Source organism: Dendrobates tinctorius, unplaced genomic scaffold, assembly GCF_039654945.1.
Source record: "Dendrobates tinctorius isolate UK_male_01 unplaced genomic scaffold, ASM3965494v1 ptg000004l, whole genome shotgun sequence".
NCBI classification, from domain to species: Eukaryota; Metazoa; Chordata; class Amphibia; order Anura; family Dendrobatidae; genus Dendrobates; species Dendrobates tinctorius.
In genome coordinates, this window is record NW_027361672.1 from 11,361,087 (window position 1) to 11,376,308 (window position 15,222).

At 48.4% G+C, this 15,222-nt stretch overlaps 1 protein-coding gene across 1 annotated transcript in view; it reads right to left on the bottom strand.

The window, feature by feature from the left end:
• RIPOR2 (RHO family interacting cell polarization regulator 2) overlaps window positions 1-15,222 on the bottom strand; it is a 274,424-nt gene that overhangs the window by 24,380 nt on the left and 234,822 nt on the right. The window contains exon 21 of the mRNA XM_073566141.1: window positions 1,167-1,250. Within this exon, the coding sequence (XP_073422242.1) occupies window positions 1,167-1,250 (84 nt within the window). The remainder of the gene's footprint in view (window positions 1-1,166; window positions 1,251-15,222) is intronic.

Here is a 15,222-nt window from a genome sequence, read left to right on the forward strand (position 1 = left end):
CTACATTTCTAGTTGGAGGTATTTGCTAATATTATTATTACTACTACACCTACTATATATTGGGATAGGATCTTGGAGAAGGGAATGCCCCTTTAAAAATGAAGCTCTAAGGCATTAATACCCTGTATGTATTGACAATATATTTGAATGGGTATCATATAACAACTAATATGGGAACAACCACAGCAATGAGGTTGAAAAATATGAAAACCTCTTGAAACCACCAGATGAGTTAAAGCGAATCTGTTAGCAGGATTTTACAAAGTAAACTACAGGCATTGACAGGTTGGCGCTGATAAACTCATTGAAATGATACGTGGGGTGAAGAAATCCGTCTTGTGGTTCTTGTGTAATCAGTGTTAGAAGTTTGCAGCTAATAATATGCCCGTGCTCCAGGGCATGATTGTAGGCTGAGTCTTATCTTTTGTTCTAAGCCAGAGGAACCAAGGAAAGACCTGCCTACAGGCCGCCTCGCAGTATAAACAGTATGTCTCTATGAAGAGTAACATGTTTGTGCTTCGGGGCAGCCTGTGGGCAGGTCTTTTCTTGGTTTCTTTGGCTTTTCAGCAGTAAGATAAGACTCTGGCTACAGTCCCGCCCCGGAGCACAGGCATCTCATTAACTGAAAACTTCTAACACTGATTACACAAGAACCACAAGATGGATTTCTTCACCCCAGGTATCATTTTTTAATCAGTATCCATTTAATCACTATAACAATGTCAACATGGCAATGTCTGTAGTTTACTTAGCAAAATCCTGCTGACAGATTCGCTTTAAATCCTTGGCTATATACACATAAAGTGAAAACAAAACAACAACAAATAGAAAGCAATGTTTTAATATGTACAGTACATGTACATAAAAGGGTTATATTTTCAAACAGAGGATAAAACATCAAATCTGAGTACACCAAACGAAAGGGGTATTAATTACTAAAATCTCTACCACTAATAAAAAAACAATCTATTCTACCTCGAGGTCATCATGTGCTTCCATTAACACCAGTAATTTACAGCATTACCAGTACACAGCATACATAGATCATATATAGCTTAGACACAGAACTATTTGCAAAACCGGTCAGTCTGTCTTGCTGCTCTGGGGGAAAGTAAGACGTTTGACATGACTGGTTATAATAGCCTGCTATCATCACTAACACTCACCTGAAGACATCTAAGAGCCAGGCACGCAGCTTTCTGGAGATGAACTTTAGGTTGAGTCAGTGCCTCACAGTAGTACGTCAGAGCCTGAAATAGTGCCCAACCAAAACCAATTATAATCAGTAATTAGAAAATTACACCTTCTTTGACATTATTCAAGATTTAATACTTGAGTGTATTCAGCAATTGCTTCCATCTGTTACAGGAACTGGTTACTGTTAGATTTGTATAGCTTGCACCACCAGCAAGTCAATACACTGCCGGATTTTAGGACATTAAACAGGACGCTGTATAAATGGTTTGTTATATCTATATGGCGGCATCCAGGACATGACAATGTACAGAAAGGGTCAATGCCATGGCACCTTACATCACTGCGCCTGGTCTTGTGCCACCTGACTTCTCCCATAGTTTACTTATAACACGCACTGTAAGTGAATTTCTTTTTATACATATGGCCAGAACAGGGAGTTTTGACACAGAACAACAAACCCGTGCAGTATAACACTACACTGGTTGTTTGTGATATGGGCCACTGGTTTTGTTTCTGGATGATGAAGGAAGGCGATGCTCATTAAAGGGACTGTCTGCAAACAGATGTATGTGATTTCTCTGCAGTGCCTCCATAGGGTATATTAGGCATTACACAGAATTAAGCATAATAGTTTGTGTAGTACATAACAGGACTGGTCCTCCAGAATGACAGTAACGCTTTGTAGCCATTCTCCAGCAGGCCAATATGAATATCCTGGAAATAAGACCCATTCAGAACGCAGAATAGGGAATATTAAATTGGGTTTTCTATACGAACCACTTTAATTAGAAAACCAAACTGTACTAATGGTATTGCATCAGTCTGTATATCTGAAAGAAGCCACAACAAAGTCTTAAGGGCGAGTCCTCAATGATTCGAAATTGTAGTTAATTTCCAAAACAAAAATGTTCCCACGTAGCTCCTACATTACATGAGAAATACATGTATATTCCAAAATTTTAAGTGGTATTGGGTAAAAAAAATAGAATTTTAACAAAATTTCTATTCACACCTTTATGTAGGTCTTTAATTCCAGTGGGATTGGAGTGGATACTTTTCCCCAGAGCTACAAACCCCCTATACGAGTTACAGCTTCTAAAGTAAGGACATAGTTTTGACCTTCCTGCTATTTGATGTAAAAGTAGATGTATCACAGAAAAAAAGATAAAAAGCACTCATCAATAGAAGCACAAATGTTTCATGCTGATCATCCAGCCCGGACTTAGGTTTCGCCTAAACAGGTTTCTTCTGTGGCAGACTTTAGTAGGTGGAACTATAAAAGGTGCGTAGAGGAGGTAAAAACTATCCACTATACCTTAGAACGAAGAACCTACATAGCAATGGAAAAACTAACACCAGCAACCTTATTAAAAAAACATGGATTTTTGTGAGTCATCACCGTAAAATCCTTTTCTCCGAGACGCTCATTGGGGGACACAGAGACTGTGGGTGTGTGCTTCTGCCGTCTGGAGGCTGACACTAAGTATACAAAAAAAGAGTTAGCTCCTCCTCCGCATACACCCTCGCCCCCAGACCGGGCGTAACTCAGTTTAGTGCATAAGCAGTAGGAGAACGCGCCTTAAACTCAGGCAAGAAATTATACGTCTGGAAAAGGGACCACCCTGATCCTTACATAAGGATTTTTATAACTTAAAATAAGCAAAAGCCAACTGGCTAGTAGGGTGGGTGCTGTGTCCCCCAATGAGCGTCTCGGAGAAAAGGATTTTACGGTGAGTACTCACAAAAATCCATGTTTCTCCTTCGTCTCATTGGGGGACACAGAGACTTGTGGGACGTTCTAAAGCAGTCCCTGGGCGGGATCTTAGCTCACCCAATCCATGCTATTTTGCGCCCCTGATTAGAGGTGCGCAACTGCTGCCTGGAGAATCTTTCTTCCCAGGCTTGCATCCGAGGATGCCTGGGTATGTACGTTATAATGTTTGACAAACGTATGCACACTGGACCAGGTAGCTGCTTTGCACACCTGTTCCGCTGAAGCTTGGTGTCGCAGTGCCCATGAGGCACCCACTGCTCGAGCCGAGTGTGCCTTGATCCCTGCCGGAACCGGCGTGCCACTGATTTCATAAGATTCTTGAATCGTCAGGCGAACCCATCTGGCCAAAGTCGCTTTGGACGCAGCAAGCCCCTTCCGCCGCCCTTCTGGGATCACGAATAGAGAGAGTGTGCGGCGGAAAGATGCTGTCCTTGTCACATACCTCCTAAGAGCTCTTACCAGATCCAGTGTGTGCAAAGCCTTTTCTACCCTGTGCACCGGTGCCGGGCAAAACGAGGGTAAGACAATGTCTTCGTTGATATGGAATGCAGAGACAACCTTCGGCAAGAAGGGAGGAGCTGGCCTTAAAACTACCTTATCCTTATAAAAAGTCAAGAACGGCGGTTTACAAGATAAAGCCGCCAATTCCGAAACCCGCCTAATAGACGTAATAGCTACCAGAAAAACGACCTTCCTGGACAGGTAAGGTAAGGAGACTTCTTGTAAGGGTTCGAAGGGGGGCTCCTGAAGGGCCCTGAGCACCAAGTTCAGGTCACATGATTCCGTCGGCGCCTTATAGGGGGGTACTAAATGTGCGACCCCCTGCATAAACGTCTTAACCTGCCAGACCGAAGCGACCTTTCGTTGAAAAAGGACCGACAGGGCCGAGATTTGCGTCCTGAGCGAACTCGGAGCCAATCCTGCGTCCAGCCCTGCCTGCAAAAAAGCCAGTACGTTGGGGATTGAAAAAACCAGAGGAGCCACTCCGCGATCCCTACACCAACGGAAAAAAACTTCCCAAGTCCGATGATATACCTTCGCCGAGGAAGGCTTTCGGGCACTCACCATCGTGGCCACCACATCGCGCCTGAATCCTGCCTGTGTTAACAGCCAAGATTCAATGGCCACGCCGTCAAACACAGGGCCCCTAAGTTCGGATGGTAGATCGGCCCCTGGGACAGCAAGTCCGGCCGATCTGGTAGACGCCAGGGTACGTCCACCACTAGCTGAACCAGATCTGCATACCAGGCCCTCCGAGGCCAGTCTGGAGCTAGCAGAATTGCTGGAACCTTCTCTCTCCTTAACTTTCTGATGACCCTTGGAAGCAGAGGTAGCGGGGGGAACAAGTACGGGAGACGAAACTGGCTCCATGGAAGCACCAGAGCGTCTGCTGCGATCGCCTGCGGGTCGAGGGATCGAGCGACGAACCTTTGTACTTTGGCGTTCTCTCTGGATGCCATAAGGTCCACGTCTGGTGTCCCCCACCGTTGGCAGATCTGTTGAAAAACCTCGGGGTGCAGGGACCATTCCCCTGCCGCGACCCCCTGTCGGCTGAGAAAATCTGCCGCCCAGTTTTCGACTCCCGGAATGTGCACCGCTGAAATTACCACGTGGTTCTTTTCGGCCCAACGCAGTACCAGCCCAACCTCGCGCATGGCTGCTTGGCTGCGCGTGCCCCCCTGATGGTTGACATATGCTACTGCTGTAGCATTGTCCGACTGAATGCGCACCGGCCGGTGTCTCAGGAAACACTGAAAATGTCGCAGGGCCAATCGTATTGCCCGTATCTCCAGAATGTTGATCGGGAGAATTATCTCCTGAATGGACCACCGCCCCTGGGCTGTGTGACTCTGGAAAACTGCTCCCCAACCTTGCAGGCTTGCATCGGTCGTCACCACCAACCACTGTTCCGGGGGAAAGGGTTTCCCCTGGACCAGAGATGAGTCGCGAGTCCACCATCGGAGTGATCGTCGGACCAGCGGAGACAAATTGCACCGATAACTGAGGGATAGCAGCCTTCTGTCCCATGCTGACAAGAGCGCATGCTGAAGCGGACGGAGATGGAACTGGGCAAACGGGATTGCCTCCATCGCCGCCACCATTCTGCCCAACACACTCATGCCGTACCGGATGGATCTGGAGCCTGGCTGTAGAAGGTTCCGTACCCCCTGTTTGATCTTTCGCGCCTTGTCCTGAGGGAGGATCACCAGCCCCCGGGAGGTGTTGAAAACCATGCCTAGGAATACGATTCTCTGGGCTGGAACCAAAGACGACTTGTTCCGATTGATCAACCAGCCTAGACGCGCCAGGGTATCCAGCGTGATACTGACATTCTCCTGGCACGCCTGAAACAACGGCCCCTTTACCAAAAGGTCGTCCAGGTAAGGTAGTACCGTTATGCCCCGAGCATGCAGGATGGCCATAACCACCGCCATTATCTTCGTAAAGACTCTGGGAGCAGTAGCCAGACCGAAGGGCAGAGCAACAAATTGAAAATGTCGCCCTCCGATCGCAAAACGCAGGAACCTCTGATGTGGAGGAAAAATCGGAATGTGCAGATATGCATCCTGCACGTCGATCGAGGCCAGGAACTCCCCTGGATCCATGGCTGCAATGACCGAACGGAGGGATTCCATCCGGAACCGCCTGACTCTGATGAATTTGTTCAGGATTTTTAGATCTAATACTGGCCTTACTGTCCCGTCCTTTTTGGGGACCGAAAACAGGTTGGAGTAAAAACCTTGTGTCTCTTCGCTTTTCGGCACTGGGACAATGACCCCGTTGCTCTGTAGCGTCCTTATGGCCTGTAACAAACCCTCCGCCTGCGATTCTGTTCCGGAAAGCCGGGAACGGAAGAATCGCCGTGGCGGGAGTCCGAGAAACTCTATCTTGTACCCGGACGATATCAATTCTGCCACCCAAGCGTCGCGTGCCACTGCGACCCAAACGTGGCTGAACCTTAGTAGGCGTCCGCCCACTCTGTCGTCCGTAGGTACGAAGCGCCTCGAGTCATTTTGCTGGAGGCTTTTGGGATCTGGCCCCCCTTGTTCTGGGCAAACGGCCTCGGCCTCTACCCAGCGGATTGGCTCTGTAAGAGGTTTGCCTTTCCCTAATCTGACCATCATTTGCGGAGGTGGATGCTCTGGCCGAAGTCCCCCTCCAGGGGTTACGAAAGGGCCGAAAACGCCTCTGTGTCTGCCTGAATGCTGGCCAAGTCCTCTGCTGCGGGAGGAAACTACTCCTCCCCCCTGTGGCTTCTGAGATAAGCTTATCAAGCTTCTCACCGAACAACCGATTGCCCTGAAAAGGCAATGAGGTCAAGGACTTTTTGGAGATAGAATCCGCTTTCCACAATCTCAGCCATAATGCTCGCCTAACGGCGATCGCATTTGCTGCTGCCACCGCAGAACACTCGGCCGCGTCCAGAGAGGCGCTGACGAGAAAATCACTTGCCCCTAAGATCTGATTTGTCACCTCCAAGACCTCCGCAGGCAGATCTCTGTTTTGGAGGGCATTCTGCAGAGCGTCCGCCCATGAAACCATGGCCTTAGCCACCCAAGTAGCCGCAAAGGAGGGGGCTAGGGCCGACCCCGCTGCCTCATACACCGAGCGGGCAAGCCCCTCTATAAGGCGATCAGTTGGGTCCTTGATAGAAGAACCGCTGGGTATCGACAATAGCGATCTGGACGCTAAACGTGATACCGGTGGGTCCACTACTGGCGACTCCATCCCTTATGGAGTTCAGGAGGAAACGGATACTTAGCTTGCAGCGCTTTTTGCATTGCAAAACGCTTATCCGGGTGTTCCTTATGTTTCTGAACTAGCTCCTCGAACTCCGGATGCGTGGCAAACCTTCTATGCGGTCGCCTGGTCTTTTTGAAGGAGACCTTGTGACCTGAGGCCGTGGACACATCGTCCTCGATCTCTAATGTCTGGTTGACTGCCTCAATGAGGCTGTCCACCGAGTCTTGGTATCCCAGGCTTTCTGGATTCCAGGCCTCCTCCTCGCCCTCATCCTGCTCGCTTCCTGAGCTCGGCGACGGGGAACGAGATACCCTAATACCTGCCGCCGAAGCCCCAGAGGGTCCGGCCGACGGGGAACGAGCTCTCTTGCTATGAGCTTGTCTGGTGCTGGAGCGGCCTCTAACGGTCGGAGGGTCCTGAGACGTGGACGAGCTGTCTTCCGCTGGCAGACCTCCATCCTTGTCCCTGCCTGGGCCTTGGAGAGACTCAATTGCCCTTGTAAGGGACATCATAGAGTGTGATAAAGACACCGCCCATTCTGAAGGGTTCTGACCTCTGGGCTCTGCAACAATGGGGGGCTCCTGGGCTCGCTCCGACTCGCAGGCTTCACAAAATTTACCCGGCTGCGCTTTAGGCAGCCTGACCCCACCGGAAACGCAAACAGCGTATAGGAAAGAGTGAGCTTTCCCTTTGCCAGACATATTGCAAGGTAGGGTAGGAGGAGGAGGATAACCCCTTCCTTGACTACTAGTGCGGCACTCGCAACGGGGTTGCACTTACCCACCGGTAATGTCCCACCTTGCGTCTCTTCCACGGGGCGTGCGGCGTTACTCGCCGGGGCACTCGCACTCCGGGAGATAGGGGGCGGCTTCCGGCCCCACTTCGGCGAGGAAATGCAAGGAGGGGGGCGGGAGGTCCCCGGTAACTGTGCGCGCCCGCCGCTCTCCGCCCCCGGAAGTTAGTGGGCGGGGCTTCCGCTACCCCCGGAAGTCGGCGGGCGGGCGCGCGGAACTCCGGACCTCCCCATACAGCGGGGACTGTGGCCGCCCGCGGGGCTCTGGCCGCACTCCACGTGCGGCGTTCGAGGGAGGGGGGCGGGAGCTCCCCGGTCACTGTGCGCGCCCGCCGCTCTCCGCCCCCGGAAGTTAGTGGGCGGGGCTTCCGGCTACCCCCGGAAGTCGGCGGGCGGGCGCGCGCTCACGGATCTCCCCATACAGCGGGGGCCGTGGCCGCCCGCGGGGCTCCGGCCGCACTCCGCGTGCGGCGTTACCCGCCGGGGGCAGCGCCGGGTGAGAGGCGGACTACCTGGTCCCGGCCTATTAACAAAAGGTGAGCCGGGCCGCCGAGGGGGCTCTCATGAGGTGCTTCTCAACCCCATCCCTGGGCAGGGAGGGGGAGGCTACTGTACCGCTCTCCGCTTCAATCCCTTGCTTACCTGCGCCTCCAACTCCACCCCTGGACTCACTACCTAGGGGTGGTAGGGGCATTTCCACGTTGCAGGAGAGAACAACGTGGAGGATCACTCACACGTGCTCGCCCGTTGGGGACGATGGGGAAACCGCAATCCTCTTATCAGGATGCGTTGCCGCCTCTTTATAAAATAAAAAAGAAAAATGGTTGTCTGGGGAAAAGTCCCAGATGTGTCCCTCGGTGCGGGAGAGAAACACGTGGAGGGTTACTCACACGTGGTCGCCCGTTGATGATTTGGGGAGATCGGACCCTCTCTATAGGATCCGTCGCCCCTGTCTTATCTTCATAGAAAAAAAGAAAAAAAAAAAAAAATCTAGTCTGGAGCTCCAGACTGCGTGTGCCTCCATCAGACACTAAGCAAAAAACTGAGTTACGCCCGGTCTGGGGGCGAGGGTGTATGCGGCGGAGGAGGAGCTAACTCTTTTTTTGTATACTTAGTGTCAGCCTCCAGACGGCAAAAGCACACACCCACAGTCTCTGTGTCCCCCAATGAGACGAAGGAGAAATTCTTCTTGTCAATAGAGCTGATAAGTCATCAGTGTTTTACTTAATGCAACTTGACATTTTGGAATATCTATAGTATATATATATATATATATATATATATATACGCTTTTCTCATTGATATAGTGTTATATGGACATTTTTTGCTTTGGCACTTTAATGAGGTTGTCTGGGACTTTTATATTGTTGGCTGCAATCAAGCACTACCGATCGCCACTGGTTATAGAAACAGCCAATAGCAGGAGAACTGGGTGTTGCACCCCCACTAATCAGATATTGATGGCCTATCCTAAGGATATGAAAAAGATACTTGGCACTCATTAAATACATTCAACAGGAGTATTTTATTAAATACGGAATATCCAGAAAAGAATAAGATGTTTCGGTCAACCAGACCTTCATCAGTCGTCTGGATCATAAGAAACTGCAAACGGCAATTCTGAAGGAGAGTCTGCGGCATTCACCGCTTAGAAAATGAAGTGCTCCACCACTAACAGATCAGGATCCTACTTGTGAACCTTTGCATCCAGAAGTGCCATGTGTTTTTTCACTATCCTAAGGATAAGGATAGGCTATCAATGTAAAAGTCAACCCCTTTAAATAACTGTATTTTTATATTAAAACACCTGTTCAGTTCCATAACCACAGCCAAGGCTTGACAGCTAGGCACATTACTGAAAATCGTACTGGAAGAATGGTGTACTGCACCTCCTACCAGTTCACTGAATACATTTTTGCAACTTAGGCATCCTTTGCTGGTATACACTAAGGCTGGCTTCACACTTGTGTTGTGTAGAGCTGCGAATGGCAGCCTACTTCCCTCTTTCTTCCTCCGTTAAGCCTCGCCCACTGCCACACCTCTTCCTTCAGCTCCGCCAACGTTGGCATGCATCCTGTGTACCTATCTTTAACATTGGGTACGCAGGCCATGCGGATGTATGCTGACGCTTCCGCATGCGTTGTTTTGACGCTGCGCCGAACGCAACATGTTGCATTTTGTTGCGGTCGGAGGGTGCAACCGAATGTTAAAGATTGGTACGCAGGACGCATGCAGACGTAGGCGGAGCTGAAGGAAAAGGTGTGGCAGTTGGCAGGGCTTAATGGAGGAAGAAAGAAAGAAGTAGGCTGCCATCCGCAGCACTACACAACGCAAGTGTAAAGCTAGCCTAAAGTAGAGGGTTATCGATGATTGCGTCCTTGCTCCTTCTTCCCTTCGATGAATTGCTAGATATTAGAAACGGGCAAAAATGATCTGCAAAAACGTTATGAACATTTTGGTGTTGTTCTTAATTATTTTTATGCTTCTTTTTCTTCATTGATAATAATAAGCATATAAAAAACACATTATGAAACTTCTATTTCAGAATTTCCATTTGCAAAAAGGTGGTTTTTGATCTGAAGAAAACTGCAGAATTCCATGTTTTTTTTTAGTAGCTGTGGTATGACAGTATAACACACCATCACAATGCAAATTATTAAGCAGGTTATATTATTATTATTTATTACTAGCTTGGCCCGTGCAAATTTTTCGCACATTGGGGGCGCAGGCAATTTCAGAAAGAGCAAGCTGGTCAAATGTAAATGTATTTCATGAGCTGATGAACACAGACAGGTATGATAAGTAGAGGCCAAAAAATGTTTTCCGGTTGAGGTGCCACCTGCAGGTCATTGTGTCTTTCTGCAGGTTTATGAAAATGAATGTTTAAACTGTATTTAGTGATAAAATCGTGATTGTGTGATTTGTTTGGGTGTTTTCTTGCTGAAGGGATCAAGTTTACCTTTCAAATGGTGTATCGTGTGTGTGGGGCAAAGTAATCAGAGAAAAAGTAGTGCAATTTTACAAATGTGTGGGTAGTGTGCTTTGGGGTACTGTGGTGCCACCTGCAGGTCATTTTTCCTTACTGCAGGTTTATAAAAATTAATGTTCAAACTGTATTTTGTGATCTAATCATGGATGTGTGGTTTGGCTATTTTCTTGCTGAAGGAGGCAAGGTTACCTTTCAAATGGTGTATCATTTGTGTGTGTGAGTGCAGTATGAACGGGAATACAAAGGAATCATCGAAAAACAGTATTTAGAAATAATAGAATAGAATATAGCGCCATTTATTCCATGGCGCTTTACATGTGAGGAGGGGTATACATAATAAAAAACAAGACCAGTAATCTTGAATAATACAAGTCGCAACTGGTACAGGAGGAGAGAGGACCCTGCCCGTGGGGGCTCACAATCTACAAGGGATGGTCGATCGGTGGTTACTGCAAGTTGTAGGCTTGTCGGAAGAGGTAGGACTTCAGATTCTTTATGAAGGTTTCCATGGTAGGCGAGAGTCTGATATGTTGGAGTAGAGAGTTCCAGAGTAGGGGTGATGCACGGGAGAAATCTTGTATGCCATAGTGGGAAGAGGAGATAAGAGGGGATTATAGAAGGAGATCTTGTGAGGATCGGAGGTTGCGTGCAGGTAAGTACCAGGAGACAAGGTGACAGATGTAATTAGGGCAAAGGTTGTGGATGGCTTTGTATGCCATGATTAGGGTTTTGAACTGAAGTCTTTGAGTAATGGGGAGCCAGTGCAGGGAATGACAGAGTGGAGAAGTCGGGGAACAGCAGGGTGGGCAGGTGGATTAGTCGGGCAGCGGAGTTTAGAATAGATTGGATTTATGCGAGAGTGTTAGAGGGGAGGCCACAGAGCAGGAGGTTGCAGTAGTCAAGGCGGGAGATGATGAGGACATGGACTAGGGTTTTTACAGATTCTTGGTTGAGGAATGTATGGATCCATGAAATATTTTTGAGTTGAATTCGGCAGGAAGTGGAAAGGTCTTGGATATGTGGTTTGAAGGAGAGATCAGTGTCAAGGATTACCTCGAGGCAGCGAGCTTGTGGGACTGGGGAGAGTGGGCAGCCATTTACTTTAATGGATAAGGCGTTGGGAGGGGTCGAGTGAGATGGGGGAAAGATGATGAATTCTGTTTTGTCCATATTAAGTTTTAGAAATCTTGCTTTACTTGGTACCCCAGAGGCCGGGAAACGGTTAAAGGAAGCTCAGAATAATATGGATAAAACTCTTTTGGAAAGGGCGGAGAGGAAAAGAGTTTCAGCAACTGGCTTATTACCAGGAAGGGGAGAAGGTGGGCCACATGCTGTCGCTGATTGCTTCTGCCCTGAGGAGTACCTCGTTTGTGCATTCATTGGTTTCAGGAAATGGCATGAAGGTGTCGGAGACCCCTGACATTTTAGGGGTCTTCACGGAATTTTATGCGGATTTATACTCCTCTCAGGTGGGAGCATCGGTGGGAGACACTGTGGCATTCTTGGAGGGGCTTGGGCTGCTTAAACTGGGAGATACTGACAGGAAAAGCTTGGAGGCACCTATCACGGACAAGGAGCTGAGCCGGGCACTAGGGTCAATGTCAAGGGGGAAGGCGCCAGGAGTAGACGGATTACCAGCCGATATTTATAAAGGTATGGAGGAAGTGTTAGTGCCCAGATTGAGTGTGGTATTGGAGAATGCTAAGTGTAGAGGAACATTGCCAGCTTCAATGAGAGAAGCCAAAATAGTGGTAATACCGAAAAAGGATAAAGATCTACAGCAGCCTGAGTCATATAGCCCAATCTTTTCGCTAACAACGGATGTTAAGCTTCTGGCCAAGGTATTAGTGAATCTGCTGACGGGTGTTGTCTCGAAGTTGATACATCCGGATCAGTCCGGCTTTATGCCCGACAGATCTAAGGCTGTTAACCTGAGAAGGCTTTTTATGAATATGCAGCTGCAGGCCGACAACTGCGGTCAGAGGGTTATTGCATCCTTAGATGCTCATAAGGATTTTCATAGCATGGAGTGGGGATATTTGTGGCAGGTTCTGCGCTGTTTGGGCTTTGGTCCGCAATTTCTGTCATGGGTTCAACTGCTGTATGCGCAACTGTTAGCAAAAATCAGGGTGAATGGGGAGCTATCCCAAACTATAAAGTTGCACAGAGGGACGAGACAGGGGTGTCCACTCTCCCCTCTTTTGTTTGCTTTGGCAGTGGAACTGCTGGCCGCAAAGATTCGACTGTCTACCGCTGTGTCTGGGTTCAGGTATGGGTCAATAGAGAAAAAGACAGCGCTCTATGCGGACAATATTCTATTGTTCTTGGGTGATCTAGACACTTCTCTGGGGAATGCCATGCGGCTTATTGAGGAATTTGGATCCTTGTCGGGGCTGGTGATAAACTGGAATAAATCAATTCTGTTTAAGGTCGATGATGTAGTGGATGAGGTGAGGGACGCCGTAGGCAGGGGCAGACTTAAAGTGGCAGATCAATTTAAATACTTAGGGATATGGTCTCTATGCCGCTTACAGACTATCTGCATAAGAAACTGACTCCTGTACTGGGGGTTCTTAAGGCAAGGGTGGGGGCCTGGACTAAGCTACACTTGACGGTGGTTGGACGAGTCAATTTCATCAAAATTATTCTGATGCCTAAAATACTGTATGTACTTCACAATGCACCTATTTGGATACCCTGTGGGAAATTTAAACAGATCAACTCTTTATTTAGGATTGTGGTATGGGGGAAGCAGCATCCCCGTATTAGGTTGGAGATGCTTCAGTGGCCTAAGGAAGAGAGGGGATTGGCTTTGCCTAACCCTGAAATATTTTTTATTGCAGCACAGTGCCAGCATCTTAAGGGTTGGGCGGATGAGGAGAAATCCAGCGTGGTACAGAATTTGATAGAGGGGCTGAGGAAGAGAAGACCGGTGGTTCAGTGCTTGGATGATGGGTCCCTGGGGGCACTTGGGAAAATCTACCCAGCACTATTTCTGATACATAAAATATGGGGGAGGATCAAACAAATTCTGGGGGTCACAAGTCTAACTAGATTTTCTCCGTTATGGCATAACAATCTTCCGGAGTTTATGACGTTGGGATGTTTGTCGGAATGGCTGGCCAGGGGGATACGGTATGTCTTTCAGATATTAGAGCAGCGGGAGTTGAAATCTTTTTCCAGGCTGCAGTCGGAATATAGTCTTAAGGCCTCTGGGGAATATCAATATGCTCAGATGTGGCATGTGTACAGAGCTCAAAACAGAGATGATTGCCTTAACATTCAGGGCGACCTAGTGCTGGAGTATGTGTGTGTGGGGGGGACTACGAGGGTGGTCATCTCCTCTCTATATAGAGACCTAATACATACTCATTTACTTGGATATCCAATCAATGCGAGGACTAAGTGGGAAAGAAAGCTGAGTCACTTGGACAATGAAACGTGGGAGTCGATTCTGGAGTGGATACCAAAACTGTCACTGAGTGAGCTGTATAGACTCTCTCAGCTTTATATTTTACATAGAGTATATAGGTCTCCGGAAGTTATGTATAGGGCTGGATTACGGTCTAAGGCCGGGGTCACACTGGCGAGGAATACGGCCGAGTGAGAGGCGCTAAAAGCACGCATTAGACACGGACCAATGATTCTCTATGGGGTCCCTCGCACCAGTCGTATATTTCTCATCCGTATTCTACGGTCCGTGCCAATCGCAGCATGCTGCGATTGTCAGCGTACTACGGCCGTAGTACGCCAATGCAAGTCTATGGGTGCGCAAAAAATACAGAATACACACTGACCACACGTGTGACCTGCGAGCAATACGCAGGTCTTTTGGCTGGTGACAGGAAATGGGCCAATCCATCATCAGGAAGCCTAGACATGCAAATGAGCTCAAAAAGCGCTCCAGACATCCAGGAAGTACGCCTCCAAGGAGTACAGCAGCATCATGGCGTCCACTTACATTAATGTGGAAATGTTAATAGTCCTGATGCAGGAGCGTCCCGAACTCGGGGACCAACGTGATGCCAATTATTCCAACCGGGCAAGAAAGGAGGCATCATGGAGGCGCATCTGTCGCCAGATGTACCATGACTTTGGTGATCGGCCACGTGAGGAGCAGCATAAAATTCGTAAGTACAAGCCAAAACATGAGTAACCTTAGCGCACAACAAAAAAGGAATATAGAATCAGCACCCCCCTTCCTCTGCTTGTACTTTTTTCCCTCATGAGGCCGTTAGATTTGGATGTGACACGTGGATTCACACATCCATAATTTGGGTTTAGGCCACAAGCTCCTCATCCTCCTAGACAAAACAATTATTAAGTGTAGCTATTTGATACATCAACTAAAGAGACCCTGTGTATCTGCCCAATTAGATATGCCACCATGGGTAGAAAGCACACCCCTGAAGGCGAAGGCCCCATGCCTAGACAACTGGTAGCAAATGGGACCTATCAAATATGTGATTTTGACAATATTTCCTGTCACATTGCAGTGGAAGATGTGATGAGACGCTGGCGAAGCATCCGGGACCAATACCGCCGGGAACGCCAGCAGCGGTCCAGGAGTGGGAATGCTGGCTACGTTAAACGAAAATAATAATCTTTATTTTTATATAGCGCTAACATATTCCGCAGCGCTTTACAGATTTTGCACACATATATATTACGACCGCCTCTCCTTCCTCAACCCAATTCTGGATCTGAGACCGTAAGTAGATACCT